Below are 16,417 nucleotides of genomic sequence, written 5' to 3'. Positions count from 1 at the left end.
TGGCTTGACTTTTGCTAACAAAAACACTTTTTTTCATTAAACGTCTTTGCAGCTAACACAACAAAAGTATTTTAACACATGCATTTGTTTCTAGTCTTTTTGCACATAGACGTAAGGTTAACATTCCTATATAAAGTTTTTTTTTTTGCCACTAGTATAGTTACAATTGTAAATGCAAATGGATGTTTTGACGGAAATATTCCGTTCTGTCATGCATGGTTGTGTAATAAATAAAATATGAATTTCATACTTGCATATTGCCATATCATATATCTCGTACACGTACTTCCGGTGATAGCGGAAGTACCCTCTGCACGTCCATTAAAAGCAAAATTAATGGCTTTTGTATAAAATACTGTCAAATGTAGAAGAACCGCGGACAAATGAGGGGTTTGCAGTGACAAATGATGCTTGATATCGAACAAAGAGGCAGCGAGCACCGCGCGTGAGCGGACACCGGAGCTGATTCTCCGTATGAAGGTAACGTTACAGGATGATGATTTGGGCTCTTTGTGTTGATGCAGATCATCAGACTCGTGGACTCGGTGTCAACACTGATGCAGCTGTCTGTAGGGAGCACAGTTTTGTAACGTCCCCGCTATAAACGCGTCTGTGAAGAGCAGAATCGCGGTGTACGTCGCGGCTCGCTCGTGTTTCAGACAGAGTCGCGCTGTTTGGAAGATAAGACATCAGATATCAGCGCTTTATGTGTCTCATAACTGAAGAGAACAGACTAATGTAGTAAAACAATGGCTGTGGGCGGCGATGTGGATGACAGGGGTGTGTCTTCAGCTTATTCGACTAATAAAACAATAATAATAACAGTAATGTTACTTTGGAAATTCCATGTTTTGTTTTGTTTTTTAAACTTGTGTGAAAAAATGCCATATCGGAAGTGCTTTAGAATACAGTATAAATATTAATTATTGGTTGTATATCAACATGCATCACTGTACCAGAATGTGTTGTAAATGACCAGCCGATTTTAATCTGAACCTTGACATTTTTATTTTAAAAGATTGAGTTTTTTAATATTATTATTAACCTACAAATTTAAGACCAAAGTCAAATTTGAAAAATTTCATTCAAATCTTGAATTAATGTCGATAATGGAAATTCACCCAATCTGTATTCTAAATGCGTCTGGCTGCTGTTGTGAACAATTTATACTTATTTTTTTATTATAAGATATTATAATAACATAACTAATATATCATAATATAATTCCAATGAAACACTTCTCCACTTAAAAAAATGTTCCCAAGTCATTTAGTCCTCTTCAACTTACCTTCATCCAATCATTGGAAGCATAACCTCTTTATGAAGTAGTTGTTTGATTATTGAACCCTGTTGTTTATTAAATCAAAATACTTTAAATTGGATTGCTTAGAAATTTGAGGCTTTCTAACTTGCGTACTAAGGACACATTGGTGGTCTCATTTTGTTGGTAAAATCAAGTCCTGGCCGAAATTATTATTATTATTTTTATTTTATTTTATTTTTAAAAATACTAGGCGTATATTTGCTTTGTGACAACTAATGACAATTATCACTAACTATTATCTTAACAATTTAAGATAAAAATGAAATTAGAATTTAAAATGTAACAAAAATATTAATTTATGCCAACCTTTTATTTAAAATCGGCATTGAAATTCAAAATAAAGTTGTTGTTTTTTTCCTAATGCATCTTGATGTTATTGTAAACATTATGTCAGTAAAAATGGTTTCAGCTGCCACTTCATGATGACTATAAGTTTATTATAAGCCAAAATAATAATAATAATAATAAACATTTGTACTGAAAAATTAATGATTAATCATTTTATCATTCCGTAATGTCACTGCACTTTATTGTAAATGAGTAGACTGATTTCATAATCCATGGTTTATATGGTTTATAAGTGTTTATCTGTAAAAAAACAAAAATTTATTTAGCTTTTTTCTTAAAATCATATTGTCAGCCTAACAATTTCAAAAATGTAACTAAAAAGTTGAATTGAATTTTTTGTCGACCTTTTTCTTTAAAGTTGGCACGAAATGAAAATTTGTCCCATCTGTTTTCTTAATGCATTTTAATGCCATTTCATGTTGACTGAGTACAGTTGAGGTCAAAAGTTTACGTCCCCCTTTCAGAATCTGTGTAAAATGATGGATCTCCAAATCATATAGTCATTGTTTGAAAGGTTTCAAAAACACGAAAATGCTGGAAAAGCAAAGCATTTGTGGGAGCTGAGGGATTTTTCTGAAGAACAGCAGGCAGTTTAACTGTTCAGGACAAACAAGGGACTCATGAACAACACCAATAAAAAAAAAAAAACACAGCTGTGGATCATTCAGGTAACAACACAGTATTAAGAATCAAGTGTACATGCAAACTTGTGAACTGGATCATTTTTTATAAATCCAGCTTTAGTTTTCTCTCGTGGGCCTTATGTAAACATCTTTTATGTGAAATATCTTATTCAGGTCAGTACTAAATAAACGACAACATGTATGATCCCTCTTATTTTGGTCAAATAATTAACATTTTGCAGAATTTGAAAGGGGGGTGAAAACTTTTGGCCTCAACTGTATATCATACACAAAAAAACAAATATAGTATTGAAAAACGAATACCTTTTGTCATCTCAGGGGAGGAGGCTCAACATGGAGGACTGTTTGCACACTTCCTCTGACAGTCTGGCTAAACTGGTCAAATGGGCCCACAGTCACGGGACGATCTGCACCTTGATCCCCAACCTCAAACACATGCTGAACGAGGGCTCTCACGGGACCCTCACGGCCCTGTGGGGCTGCAGCGCGGGGCACGCCTACCACTGGCCCCTCAACACCACCTGCAAAAAGACTAACAAGGAACGCAACCTAGAGAGCCGAAGCATCAACACGGACAGCATGATCCAGGCGGTCTCCGTCATGCAGAACACCTCAGAGCGCTTCCTCGGCAGCGCCGCCAAAAACAAGGGCGACCCCAGTCAGATCCACGACTCCTGCGACATCTCCAACTGCAGCGAGCCGTCCGAGATGGACGACAACGGCGAGGACTACAACAGCCACCTGTACGACATCGTCTGCGAGTCCTCGGCCACCGACGAAGACAACGACTCCGACTTCCATCACGCCTCAAATATCACGCCCAGGAAAAGATCGGGGGCCGAGGACAGCACTGACCCGGCGTTGAAGAAAATCAAACAGGAGAGAGGCGAAGACTATTACAGTGTGGCCAACCCTCAGATGCCCAGCAGCTCGGATGTGAAGCTCACCACACAGTCACCCAAACCCAACGTCCACACCACCCCATCATCCAGGTCTGCGATGTCCCAGAAGCCTTCCTCAGTAGACGGGGACTCCATGATGGTGTCCTCGTCACCGCTGGACGGCTCCCCTTCGTCTATGATCAAACCCCTGCGTGCACCGTTCCACGTGACCCAGAACAAAATGCAGGTGAACTCGAACCCAGCTTGCAGTCAGAGTTTGGCCAGCTTGCCTCATTCGGGAAGGATTGACGCTATGGGGGTGCTGCACAGGGACGAGTATCCCAGGCCTTCCTTGTCTTACGGAGAGGCTTCTGTGGGGGTGAACCCTGAGATGGATCTTCTAGCAGCACAAACACTTAATACAGAAGCTCGAGCGGACAACTCAGGTAAAGAGCCTTATCTGGAGTCTGTGATGAGAACATCTCTGAATATCGTTGCATTGGATAACACAATATTACACGCATGCGACATCAGCAAGATTTTCTCCAAACGGCACTTTTTGGGGTTACTTTTAACAAATTGGTCTTTTTTTGTTGTTGTTGTAGTAGCCTGTCGCTATTTTATTTAAAACAGTTATTAATTAAAGATATTAATTGGCATAATCTTTTATTATTTCTTAGAAGAAGAAAAAATTAACTGCTACACTTAATGTTGGCATGACCAACAAAATTGTGTTATTGTAGCTTTGTTTATTTATTTGTGTATTTATTCATATTTCCTATTTATTTAGGCCTTTTTATATAATTTTAGATTTTCTTGTTTAGCACAGTTTAGTAATTTTGTTTTGTCCTTTCTTTTTAATATTTATATTCAGCTTTAATTTATTTTTTTAATTCATTTTGTAAAGGCAACATCTCTAATTCTTGTTTTTCTAAAGTTTAAGTTTTTTTTATATTTTAACTTTTTATTTCAGTTACTTAAAAATATTTATTTTTCTTAGTTTTAGTTAACAATAACAATACTGCAACAAAGTCACATGGTATTTGAAAATAACGTTTAAGACACTCACAAATACTTTTTTTTATATACATTAATACTTTATATATAAGGTTTAATTTTTTACTTTATTACACCAGGCATTAAATATATCTACATGATATAGATATAGAAATATATAGAGAGAGAAAGAGAGAGTATAAACACTCAGAAATTAAAAAATAAACGTATAAAACCAGCATGAATACACAGACTACGTTTCTAAGAACATAAAATCGTTTTGAACAAAAGGATTCTTTTCTTCTTTATCTTGCACACTCTTACTTGTCATACTCTTAACTATAGTTTTTTATTTAAATTGTTATATATATATATAATTATTATTTTTTTGCTTGAAAGGCATGCTTGTCCATTGTCTTTTGAGATGATGAGTCTTGGATCGATATTTTGTTATCTAATGCAAAGATATATATTACTGGTTGCAGTGACTATATAGAATTGAATTCATGTATATGTCTTTTTGTCTGTCGAGCCTTTGTTTGCATGAAATGAACATAAGACCTTTTAATGATCTCAGAGCGAACATAAGGTGCTATAAATAATAGAATAACTGAAAATCCTACATCGCTCAGTTGTTCAGCGCTTCAGAGGCAGAGCTGATGCCTCATGAAATGTACATTCAGTTTGCTTTGAACATTGCTGAATGCAAATTGAATGCGTCTGCATGATTATTTCATCATGCCATGCACTTTTGTGCCTAACAGCAATCAGACACTAAATGCAAATCAAATCATTTTAACTCAATTAAATAGCCTGAACAAAGAAATCCATATTTATGATGAACTTACAGTACATAGATATAGCAGACAAACACAGAAGGTTAATGTATTGTGCATGTGTTTGTGTGAGTGCTGTGAGCTGCCTGGTATTGATCTTAATTCTATTCATGACGTCGTCTCAGTCAATGCCATGAATTGGATTTATTACACCGCAGAAGTGTAACCCAACACTACACAATGGACATGAAACAGACGGGCGTTTCTTAAACCTCAGAAGGGATTCAAACCTGGCCAAAATGAAGAATGCTGCACCCAAGCAATGATTTGAGTTTGGAGAGAGCATTTCCTTTTGCCTAAATGTCTTCTTTAAAAGGAATAGTTCACAAAAAACTGAACATCTGCTGAAATGTACTCACTCCCGGGCTATCCAAGATGTAGATGGGTTTGTCTCTACATCAGATTTGGAGAAATGTAGCATTACATCACTTGTGCACCAGAGGATCCTCTGCAGTGAATGGGTGCCGTCAGCATGAGAGTCCAAACAGCTGATAAAAACAGCACAATAATCCACAACACTCCAGTCCATCAGCTGTGTGTTTGTAAGAAATAAGTCCATTTTAACTTCAAACTTTTCCTAAAATTCAAGTCCTTTATCCAAAATATAGTTTTTCCACCAGTGAAAAAAATATCTTAATCAGGAAAGAAATCTCCATAGATCAAACACTATTTGCAAGCCCAAACAGATCTCAACAGTTCTTAACAAATATGTGGGTGGATTTTGATGTGGGACACAACATGGGATGGGCATTTGGAGAATGAACTCATATTTTGGCCAGAGACCAAAAGTAACGGTTTGAAGTTAAAATGACTGGACGGAACTGTTTTTTACAAACGTGCAGCTTTCGGCTGTTGTGGAATATTGGGAAATAGGCCTTTTGTGTACATAGGAAAAGTCTCAGATCTTTGAGTTCAGCTCACGAAAAGTGGGGGTAAAAACTGAAGTGTCGCATTTAGAATTTTGTTCAGTGTATATAAACCTTTCAAATGCAACATTTGCATCGGGACTAGAAGAATAATTTTCATTGGCCATAACTGGATGTATCACATTAGAAACTGATTTAGGCCATGTTCTTCTGTAATGTCATCCGTCCATAGTACTCCATTTAAAAAAAACATTTTTTTTTTTTGCTGCAAATGTTTGATTTCATAACAAGGTAATGCAGAAGTTTTCCTCATTTTATTAAAGCTGGTTGAACATTATTATTCCGGGCCTCCAGCTGAGAGGCATTACGCCTTAAAACAGATGAAACCGAGAAATCAAATGCAGATGTGACTTTCTCATATGTGCAATGCAATTTCTTTTTTTCATTGCATCATCTCTTCTAACAGTTGCGTCGAGAGAGGGCCTGGTAATATATATATATATATATATATATATAAAATATCTTTTACATTGTGGTTTAAATTTGTTCCATTAATTCTAGACTTGTGCTTAACGATGATTACTTTTTCATGTTAAAATTCAGTTTCCTGGGAAGTGAGCACCTCTCTCTTCATGTCATGAGTAAACTCCCTATGACGCAGGCAGTGATTTAGTCTGGGTTACGCTAGTTAATGAGATGGCGTCCTCTCCCATTCTGCAATAAGGCATTAAGCTGTTTTCCCAAGAGTCTCTGGGGATATTTGACATTTCAGTCCAGATGGAAATGGATGAGGCTGTTATTGCTTTAACTCCAAATAAACCGAACGAACATAACAGGTGAGTTTTCATGACACCTCCTCTCTTTATTGAGAGGGAAATGGATGTCAGTAGATTTAATGTCATATGATTGTGTGTTTTATCATAAGCATGCATTGAGACGCTTTAAAGATACTATTAAGATCTCTTTATGGTGGACAAACTATAATTGTGTTCTGTTTCCAGGTTCACAGGAGAAGATGGATTACGCTGTGATTTTGAAAGCCCTCCATGGTTAGTTTTGTTTTTTTGTGCAAGAACCTGTTAAGCTCTAAAAAATATTGCAGTTTTATACTAATTGGTAAATCTCACAAAACCTGTCAATAACCTATCCTGCTCATATTTACCTTAGAGTTAGGGTTAGGGTTTTGCATGCACATTTTTTAAGGTGTTACAAAGACATATTCTTGTTACTGCAATTTAATTACATTTTATTTACATATACATATATTTATTAATGTCAGAATGCGAACGATCTTAACAGTCACTGATGTTTTCGCTTGCATTTAAAGTGACAGGTTTTGTGATCTTCTCCTTAACACTGCAGCTGTGCTGTGGTGCGCCAGTCGAAATTATCCTCTGTATTTATTTCTACAATGGATGAATTTGCATGAGGCAAATGAATTTGGAGCAAACTTTGCATCATGGCAAATAAAATAAAATCTCTCTGCTCAAAAAGGCTTTATTGTCTGTGGACTCAATACAGACCGGTCCTTTCCTGTGATGTGGTGTGGGAAAAGCATGTCGTTTGAGGTGTGTGGTGATCTGGTCCCTGCCTGCTGATTGGTCGGGACAGAAGAGCTCGTCCTCTATTAAAGCTCCTAAAACGCTCATTTGATGTATTACAGAGCATCTGATTCCAGCCGCACACGGCTCAGAAGAGCAGTTCTGCCCGTCAGATCTCAGTCCAAACAATGAGAGGTATTTTGAAGAGAGAAAACACCTGGAAGAGTTTATAACAGGCATAGGTGAGCCAGCAGAACCTCGACTGTGTCCGTTTGGGCAGGGGAGCTCTTTTTAATGCATGTCTCGTGATCTGCGCAGATACGATAACTCTACAGAACCTGCAGACGGTCATTGATCGGATCCTGGTGTTTCACGAGCGGACGCAGATGCCTCTGTCCAGTCCGGCCCGGCTCGGGGAGCAGGAGCTGTTTCCGGGGAGCGGACTCTACCTGCCGCACTACAAGCTGGCGTCCATGCTGCAGGAGTCCCGGCAGGACAGCATGAGACTCTTCCACCTGCTGTTCGAGCACTTCTTCAGCGAGGAGGATCTGAACGGAGCCGTCGCTTTCGGGAAGAGGGGGAAAGTCCCAGATGGGAAAAAGATCTTGGACAGAAGAAGAGTGGATGGGATTATGTGTGAGTAGTTGAAACGGGACAGACAGCTTTTACTGATAACCTCAGGATGATTTAGGGCTGTGTGGTTTTTTTTTCTTCGTTCTACTGATTTTTCACTTCCTTTTTTTTTGCTTTTTTTGTGCAATTGTACATTGCTTCTATTCATCAAAGAACCCTGTTATACTTTCCACAAAAATGTTAATATCAATGACAATACTACTACAAATATTAATATCAGTTTCATTATCAAGAATAATAAGAAATGAGCAGCAAATCTGCATATCATTATGATTTCTGAAGGATCATGTGACACTGAAGACTGGAGAAATTATGCTGAAAATTCAGCTTTAAATCAAAGGAATCAAATACATTTCTAAATGTATTCAAATGCAAAACAGTTCTTTTAAATTGTAATAATATTTCACAATATCACTGATTTAACTGTGTTTTTGCTGAAATAAATGCAGTCTTTGTGAGCAGAAGAGACGTGACAAAATATTATCGATCAGCCTTCAGCTGATTTTTCGCTGATATCTTAAAATTTACACTCTAAATGGATAAAATTATTTTATTTTTATTTTTTTTTCAGAACCATCAGGTAGATTTATAGTGTTATAGACCACAACAATGCTGTTTTTCACTAAATAAAGATATTTTTTTATATATATATTTAACTGCGCTGATATAACCATGCATAATAGCAATGACCAGTATATATATTTTATTGCAATGTTGAGAAATACAATATTTTTTGAGAGATGATACTAATTGAGTCAAAGTTTGAATCAATTGATTGAAACTGACTGATTCACAGAACTGATTCAACTTCAACAGATTTCTGCTACTGCAGTTTAAATCAGACACTATTCAGATATTACTTTAAGATTATTTACATTTTAATAAAATGCATTCAATCATTTCATGTAGTTCATTTGGTGAATATTCTTTATATTTCAAAGACCAATCATGTGACTTTTTGAGTTTGTCTCAAAGCCTTCACTCACTGTTGTTGTTTTCCCTAAAATATTTTTCATTCAAATGTAATTTTCCTTTTTTTTCTTTCTTTGCAGCATATGTTCTGCGTTGTTCTACAATAGACGGATGGACACCCGTGGAATCGTCTAAACTGAAGAAGGCCTGTATTAATAAATGCAGGCTTCGAATCGGTCAAAAAAAGAAGCAAGAAACTTCCCAAGAGTCCTTTATTTTTTGTGACGAACAATCTTCAGGCAAAAATGACCCTTCCTATATGTAACTGCTGATCCCAAAAAAATTCCACTCACAGACAAATGCTATTATTATAAAGGAAATGAAAATAAAACCGTGTTTTGGCCAGCGGTTGAATGAAAGCTGTGTCTAGGACATGAACGATTCAGTCTGGAATCGTTTAAAGTTGATTCAGTTCAGCAACAGCACTAAAAGATGAATGATTCACGGTCAGACACATGAACTTTTTCTATTCCATTCATTTCAACAAAACCTACATTATCTATACTGTGATAGTTACTGACTATTGACTTGTTTAGTCAACACAAACCTGTTTATAACCATTTAAACCTTTAGATTAGTCTAGTGCTTTAAGTCATGTAGCATTGTAACAATCAAGATATTTTGAGTTTGGTCAAACCATTCTAATGGTTTTTACTCATATCTAATATCTTTAAATATACAAATGTGAATTATCACTATATCAAAACCAGCTTAAACTGTATTTTATTGTTTTATCTTAATTTCTTCCTCTGCTGGTTCCATGAAATGATCTGTTTTATTTAGCAGCATCACACTAATTGCATCATTCCTTTTGCATGACTGAGAGAAAAATGGAGATTTTAGATATTTATAAGCATCCAACAAAGTTTTATTACTCCGCTCTTTTGTATTGCATTTGTAAGTTTTACCTAAGTGATTTCATGTTGACCAATCAGCATTTAACAGCATATAAAATGAGAGACTGCGAGAGATTATTCGGTATAAACATTCAGACAATTTTCAACAACTGTGTTCATTCTTGATATTTCGGAATTTCTTACTGTGAGGTGTTGCAATGAGTGTGTAATGAAAACGTCACTCAAGGGCTCACACATATACAAAATTTCCTGGAGTGGATGGCATTAGAAAAGGAGACTTTAAAACATTGGAAGGCTCAGCTAGTCAGATCACTTTTTACAATCAAGTATTATGTTTCTTACAATAAAAAAATAAAATAAAACTAGGTAGGTATATCACGTTGTCCACAAGTGTTTATTGTAAAGAGAAAAAAGATGACATTAGCATTTATTATGGTTATGAGAGAAGAGTCTTCTCATAATGGATGGGATTAAAAGTGTCTTGTTCTGTACCTTCACACTGATGCTGAACTTGCCCTTATTTTAGCACTTATACAACAAACCTGATGTTTATTTTCAAGTGTGTAAATGCTCCATCATCCTGGTGTCTTAAGTGGTCTTATTTGTCATTTTTCTGATGTGTTACAATAAAATCAATGACCAAATTTTGTCCGTGATCTGTTTTTGTCTTTGAATCAATTGCTCTGATTAATCTGCATTTTTGCATATGGCATCTTATATTATAAGGTAGGAGTCTTTTAGTGACTGCTTCTTAATTCAATGTATTTTGTTTTATTTTAATTTTGCTTTTGCTAGTCTGCGTCTTTGATTTGATAGCATTACTTTGAGGTGGTTGTATGGTCTTTTCAAATTATGTTTTTTAATGTAATCACAAAATTAATTTACAATTCCATTTAGTAGACGCTTTTATCCCAAGCAACTAACAAATGAGGACAATAAAAGCTGTCAAAAGAGCAACAGCGTAATTTATATTTATAATTCATTTGAATACTCATTGTAGAAGTGGCTAAAATAAACCCACTTAAAGAAAAGGCATTTAAATAAGAATTCGAGAGTTAAATCTACATTTAAAACAACCCAAACAAAGGCAAAGAAATCTCTGGGGAAGTTTTTAAATCGAGTAAAATCAAAAACTAACTACAAAAGCAATGATAAATGGATCGCATTTGAAGATTTTGCATGGCAGTCAATCAGAATAAACTTCTTATAACATTGAAAAAATATTTTGTATAGGTGAGATGCATTTGGGTTCAAATAAAAATAGATACTTTTTTACATTATTCACACTAAGCATGTATGAGCTGGGTGTTGTGATAGAAACAAAAGTAAAAAAATATGCAATACAAATTTGCCAAAATAGTGCGTACTGACATACTGCTACAGTGCAGTAAAGTCAAGTTGCAAAAAACAACAACAATCATGATGTAAGACGCTAAAAAAACAGTAAGATGCACATGAAACAAATAAGATAAACATTACAAATTGAATGGATGAATGTCCTGTAAACCACAGATTGCTGTAGATATACCGTATGTAGTTAACAGTGATTAATTTGGATAATAAATCAAAATGTCTTGTAATTAATTCAATTGTTTAAATCAGATGGCAGGCCTAAATGTTTACCACTAGCCACGTATTTCTTTGTTTTCTGTTTAGTATTTTTTTTTTTTAGCAAATTTCAGATTAGCGCTCAAAATTACATTTAGATATATCTTTCCAGAGGTAGAAGGACCCCATGAGGTAAAGCTCTGTTTCTATTTCAAACAGTTTCTCCAGCTGTGTATGAAATAGAGAGACTGAAAGCACTACTGCAGGCTGAGAGAAGCAAAAATGAGTTGATGGGTGAAACCATCAGCAGCCTGAAGCAAGACAAAGAGCTTCTGCAACAGGAACTCACCAAGAAGGCTGAGCTCATCTGTGACTTCCTGCAAGACCAGCTACGACCAGGTGACTCCTCCTTACAGTCCCATCATACGCCATTTCTGGATAATACCTAGATTTTATGATATGAATGGAAGCATGGAGATCCGAATGCAGGTTGTAATTTGGATAAGGATTGTCTTGTTTTCTTCGATTGGTAGATAAAAGAAGGACACTTTCATCAAGTCAGATGGAGCCAGGAAGCTCACATCAGATTATCGCCTCCATTCCTGAAGAGGGCGCTGTGTTTGACCCACCAGCCCTCTTTGACTCTTTTGAGGAAGTGGAGTTGCATCCACTGGACAGGCAGAGGACCATCAAGATTTCATCAAAGAGAAGCAGAGACGGCGAGAACACACGTGTCCGAAGTAAGTACTGTAAGACTGGGATTGGGATCCAAAGTCTAGCTATTTTAGATGGGCTCAATAGATAAACTGGGATTTGTTAACTTTTAACTCATTATTAATGAGTATTAATGAGTATTAATGCTAGATTTTGATTTGCGCTCAAGTTAAATTTTGTCCCAGTGTGTACAGTTTCACTTAAGAATTCTGTTACTGTTTTTCAGTGAAAAATGTTGTGGGCGTGATTGCACGATATATGGCGGCACTGCAAGAGTTTCGACGTAGCGTGTCCATGAAAGTGGCTTTTGATAGAGTTGGCGTCGACCGCAATACCATTTCGAGAACAGCAGCCATTGCAGAACTGAGCTTGGCGGCTCCTGAAGTCTTCCACGCTCTGCCTCCATGGGACGAGAAGGAGGAAACATTGGCCCACTATGCAGTCAGATGCCGCCAGGCCATGGACGACAGCATCAAAGCCAAGATTAAAAGCATGAAAGCAAAGGGAGAGCTTCTACCAATCGTCAGCAAATAAAACATTTACCTTATCTGATTTACAGTGGACATGTGACCACTCTAAAAGAACATTAGTATTTCTCGTCACATTTTGGCCTTGATCTCTTTTGTCCTTAGCCATAATCCATCACAAAGTGAGGAATGTATGGCAGCACATTTATTGGAAACTTTCAATCAGTTGTTGTTTGCCAATTTGTTTTATTATTGGAATCAAATACTTGTTTTGTATGCCTTGAATCAGTATCATTTTGTCTGACCAGTATTTATTTCAGTGGTAAATAGGTAATACTGATATTAATTACTATGATTGCATGCTCACCTGTTCCTCTCTGAATAGCAGATTTGTGTCACGTAGTAAGATTGTCAAGGTGCAGACTGTGAAAAATAAATGCGTAATGTTACACTACATTGTATGAACCAGTGGGTTCAATGACTGTTACTGTGAGTAATAAACAGAATATCACAATATTGAGATGCTTCTGTATTTTATTGGAAAAATTATTTTGAAAACGTATAACTCAGTCAGCACTACAACCAATACAGAGTCAGAGATTAGAAACCTTTACCTAAGGATTGGACTGTACCCCAATGGAATCTGAGAAATGGAGCATAGTCAGGATAGTCCTCTTATATTTAATATGGTACAGTCTGTCAAATGTATTGTGCCTTGAAAATCTTGTTACCCCTTTAAAAACCTTGTCTTTCCAAAAACACCTTATGGACAAAAAGCTATTGATGTTTACTTTAGACCCTTGGCCTCCAACCCTGGCCCTGGAGTGCCCTCGACAGTACACATTTTATATGTCTCTCTTATCTGACACTCATTTCATGTCTTGGAGTCTCTACCAATGAGCTGTTGAGTAGATTTAGGTGAGCTTGTTTAGGGAAACATACAAAATGTGTAGAGTTGAGGGTAACTGAGAACTAGGGTTGGTGACCACTAATTTTAAACCATTTTTGATCTGTATGTGTATCCTTTACTGAGAGACAGAAATGTATTTCCATTCATGTCAAACTAAATATGCAGTCTACCCTAACTGAAGTCCATTTTGTTTTCTAAGTTTTGTTTTGTATTACATATGAAAACACTACCTTCTTCCATTTCAGCAGATATGGATGAAAGAGCATACCGAGAACAGAACGAGAAGACCATTCGCAGCACCCAAACAGCTCTTCGCAACTTTCGGGACTTCCTGGTTTCTAAGTATCCCAACGAGACCAGAGAGATATACTTCATCCCCTGCCAAGAGTTGGACATCTACTTGGCCTCCTTCTTCGTGGATGCACGCCAAAGGGATGGCTCGGAGTATGAGCCCAACAGCCTGGCCAACTACCAATGTGGACTGGAGCGTTATCTGAAGGAGCATCACTACGCCTACAGCATTACAAGAGACCGGGAGTTCCAGAGATCCCAGGATGCCCTCAAGCAAAAGCAGCTGGAGCTCAAGTTCAAAGGCAAAGGCAACAAACCCCACAAGTCAATGAAGTTGACCTTTGCTGATGAATTGCTTCTAAGGAAACGGGGGCTTCTGAGTCGCTTCAACCCTGAGGGTCTCCTTAACCTGGTGTGGCTCAACAACACCAAGGCTTTTGGCCACTGTACAGGCTTCCATAGCTCCACGCTCAAATGGGGAGATGTGCGTTTGCTCACCACAGAAACAGGACTAGAGTGTCTGGAGTGGACCTACCAGGATTTTACTGACCCTAATGCCAGAAACCGAAGGTCCACAACCGAGTGCCACATCTACGCTACCCCGCATGCTCCTCAAACCTGCCCTGTGCAGGACTACAAGGAATACGCTCAGCGCAGACCTCAAGCAATGCTCTTTGAAGATGCCCCCTTTTATCTCTCCATCAAGCCTGTGGTCAACCTCGCCGCCCTGCATTGGTACAACTGCCAAGCTCTGGGAAAGAACAAATTAGCAAAGATGGTGAAGACCATGTGTGAGAAAGGCAACATTCCAGGGAGAAAGACCAATTTCAGTGTTTACCAGAGTTGCAGCTCCTTGTCCGAGGCCCAGAGCAATCAGCTAGTCCTGATCTGCAATGACCTCAGGCAACAAGCCGTCCAGTCAGGGAGTTCCCATCCTGGCAGCACCAACTTTGTCATTACTGGTTCTTTTGACTCTACTGACTCTGCTTAAAGCTGAAGTGTCACTTTTGAGCCACTAGTAGCATCAAACCGATCTGCTGTTTCCAAGCAAGTTTCCCAAACACCTCTTCTGTCTTCCATTTTTTGGACAAGCAGGTAGTCCCGACCCAAATGCATGGCATTTGGTGAACAAGAAGTTGATGTTTTGGACAGCTTAAACCAATCAGCCAAGGTTCGGGTGATTAGGAAGGTTCAGTTAGCCACTGTTGACAGATGCCTACACCAGGAGTTAACCAACTTTCGGACATGAAGTGCCATTTTTTTTTCCATTTAAAATGATCTGTTTTCTGATAACCTTATATTTGCCAAGTGACAATTTGGAGGGCTCTTCAAGCCTCTAATGAACATATATTTCTCCCCAGTCTGCTGCCTTTTGTGTCACTCAGGATAGTCGCTTGTGAAGGGCTTGGGACTATGCATGTTTTCGTGGTGCCATCAGCCAATCAGTGTTGTCTGCATGTCTCAGTGTAATTTTGCAGGGGCTCCAGAGTTATTAGTCACATGGCATTCCCAGCTCAAATGATTGGATCAGAAAAAAAGTCTGTGTCCATGTTCAAAGAAAGTGGATTCTTACAGAGGTCTTGCGCCAGCTGAGCAACTGCCTTTTGGATAAATGGGAATGCTAATGGATATCTCTTTTTTTATGTATGGCTTGAATAAACCAAGAAAGGGCCACAGAGTCACTGTGTTTACACTCCTAAGTTAGTCTACAAATGGCTGCATGGTACGGGAGGAAGCAATTTATCGTTAGAAAACATACGGCAGCTTTAAATTCAGTTGTATGACTGACATAGGCCATCATGTTTCACGTCTCAATGCTCTTTAAGGTAAGTCTTAATTGTTGTTTCTGTGTATGAAACTATGTTGTCTTTTTGTCTTGATTATATTGTAACTACACTTGTCTTCTGTGCAATGCAAAATGTTCTCTATCCAGTGCAGTTTTAAGTCATCTTAAGGCATTTGGATGCTAATTTTGTGTTATGGTATTTTTACTACGTATGGCAACAATTGCGAGTTTGACATTGAAGCTAATATGTCGGTCCAGTTATTCCATATATGTTGTAAACTTATGAATGTAGTGGAACTACTCCTGCTATTACTCGTATATATTCTCGTTTTGGAAATGTTCTGTGTTAATGTAGATGTTCTCTTCAATAGTGAGCACTTATCAGAAATGGGTCATTGTTAGATACTGTGTGTGTTAGATATGTTACAGTTATGTGCCTGTTCAACATATGTGCCTGATATTATATAATTTATTCTAGAACATACACAACAAGGATTATTTAGGGTTACAAAAACAAACAAAATGGTTAATACTACCATAAATAAAGCAACCCTGTGATCCGAATAAAGTCAGATTTTTTTTCTTTCGGGTTTTAATCTGACACGGCTTAGTTTTAGAACTAAGATTTTTGTGGACCACATAATTCTACTTGACATCCATAACATGTTTAACTACTTCGTTACACATTTAGTTGCAAATATAAAATATTGCAAATTATTTTGCTTTATTATTGACCCGTGCCTTTGGAATGGTGAAAAAAAATTGACTTTAGTAAACTATTGTGGTCATTAGATGGTACTGAA

General features: G+C 37.4%; 1 protein-coding gene across 4 annotated transcripts; it reads left to right on the top strand.

The window, feature by feature from the left end:
* Positions 1–284: 284 nt before the first annotated feature.
* On the top strand, positions 285–16,185 carry LOC127966550 (uncharacterized protein KIAA1958). 4 transcript variants are annotated; one of them, XM_052567610.1, is made up of 6 exons: positions 297–480; positions 2,635–3,643; positions 6,897–6,944; positions 7,559–7,678; positions 7,755–8,072; positions 9,122–10,542. In XM_052567610.1, the coding sequence occupies exons 1-6, from the start codon at positions 475–477 to the stop codon at positions 9,304–9,306; spliced, it is 1,686 nt and encodes a 561-aa protein (XP_052423570.1). In that variant the 5' UTR covers positions 297–474; the 3' UTR covers positions 9,307–10,542. The 4 variants fall into 4 exon arrangements, with proteins under 4 accessions (XP_052423569.1, XP_052423568.1, XP_052423567.1 ...); XM_052567609.1 differs by lacking the exons at positions 6,897–6,944; positions 7,559–7,678; positions 7,755–8,072; positions 9,122–10,542 and adding exons at positions 11,666–11,845; positions 11,980–12,186; positions 12,387–13,141 and having other exon boundaries at positions 285–480; XM_052567608.1 differs by lacking the exons at positions 6,897–6,944; positions 7,559–7,678; positions 7,755–8,072; positions 9,122–10,542 and adding an exon at positions 13,786–16,185 and having other exon boundaries at positions 285–480.
* The last annotated feature ends 232 nt before the right edge of the window (positions 16,186–16,417 follow it).

This window comes from Carassius gibelio, chromosome B10, assembly GCF_023724105.1.
Source record: "Carassius gibelio isolate Cgi1373 ecotype wild population from Czech Republic chromosome B10, carGib1.2-hapl.c, whole genome shotgun sequence".
Taxonomy (NCBI): domain Eukaryota; kingdom Metazoa; phylum Chordata; class Actinopteri; order Cypriniformes; family Cyprinidae; genus Carassius; species Carassius gibelio.
The sequence above is the reverse complement of the archived record's forward strand: the minus strand, read 5'-3'. Positions and strand labels throughout refer to the sequence as shown.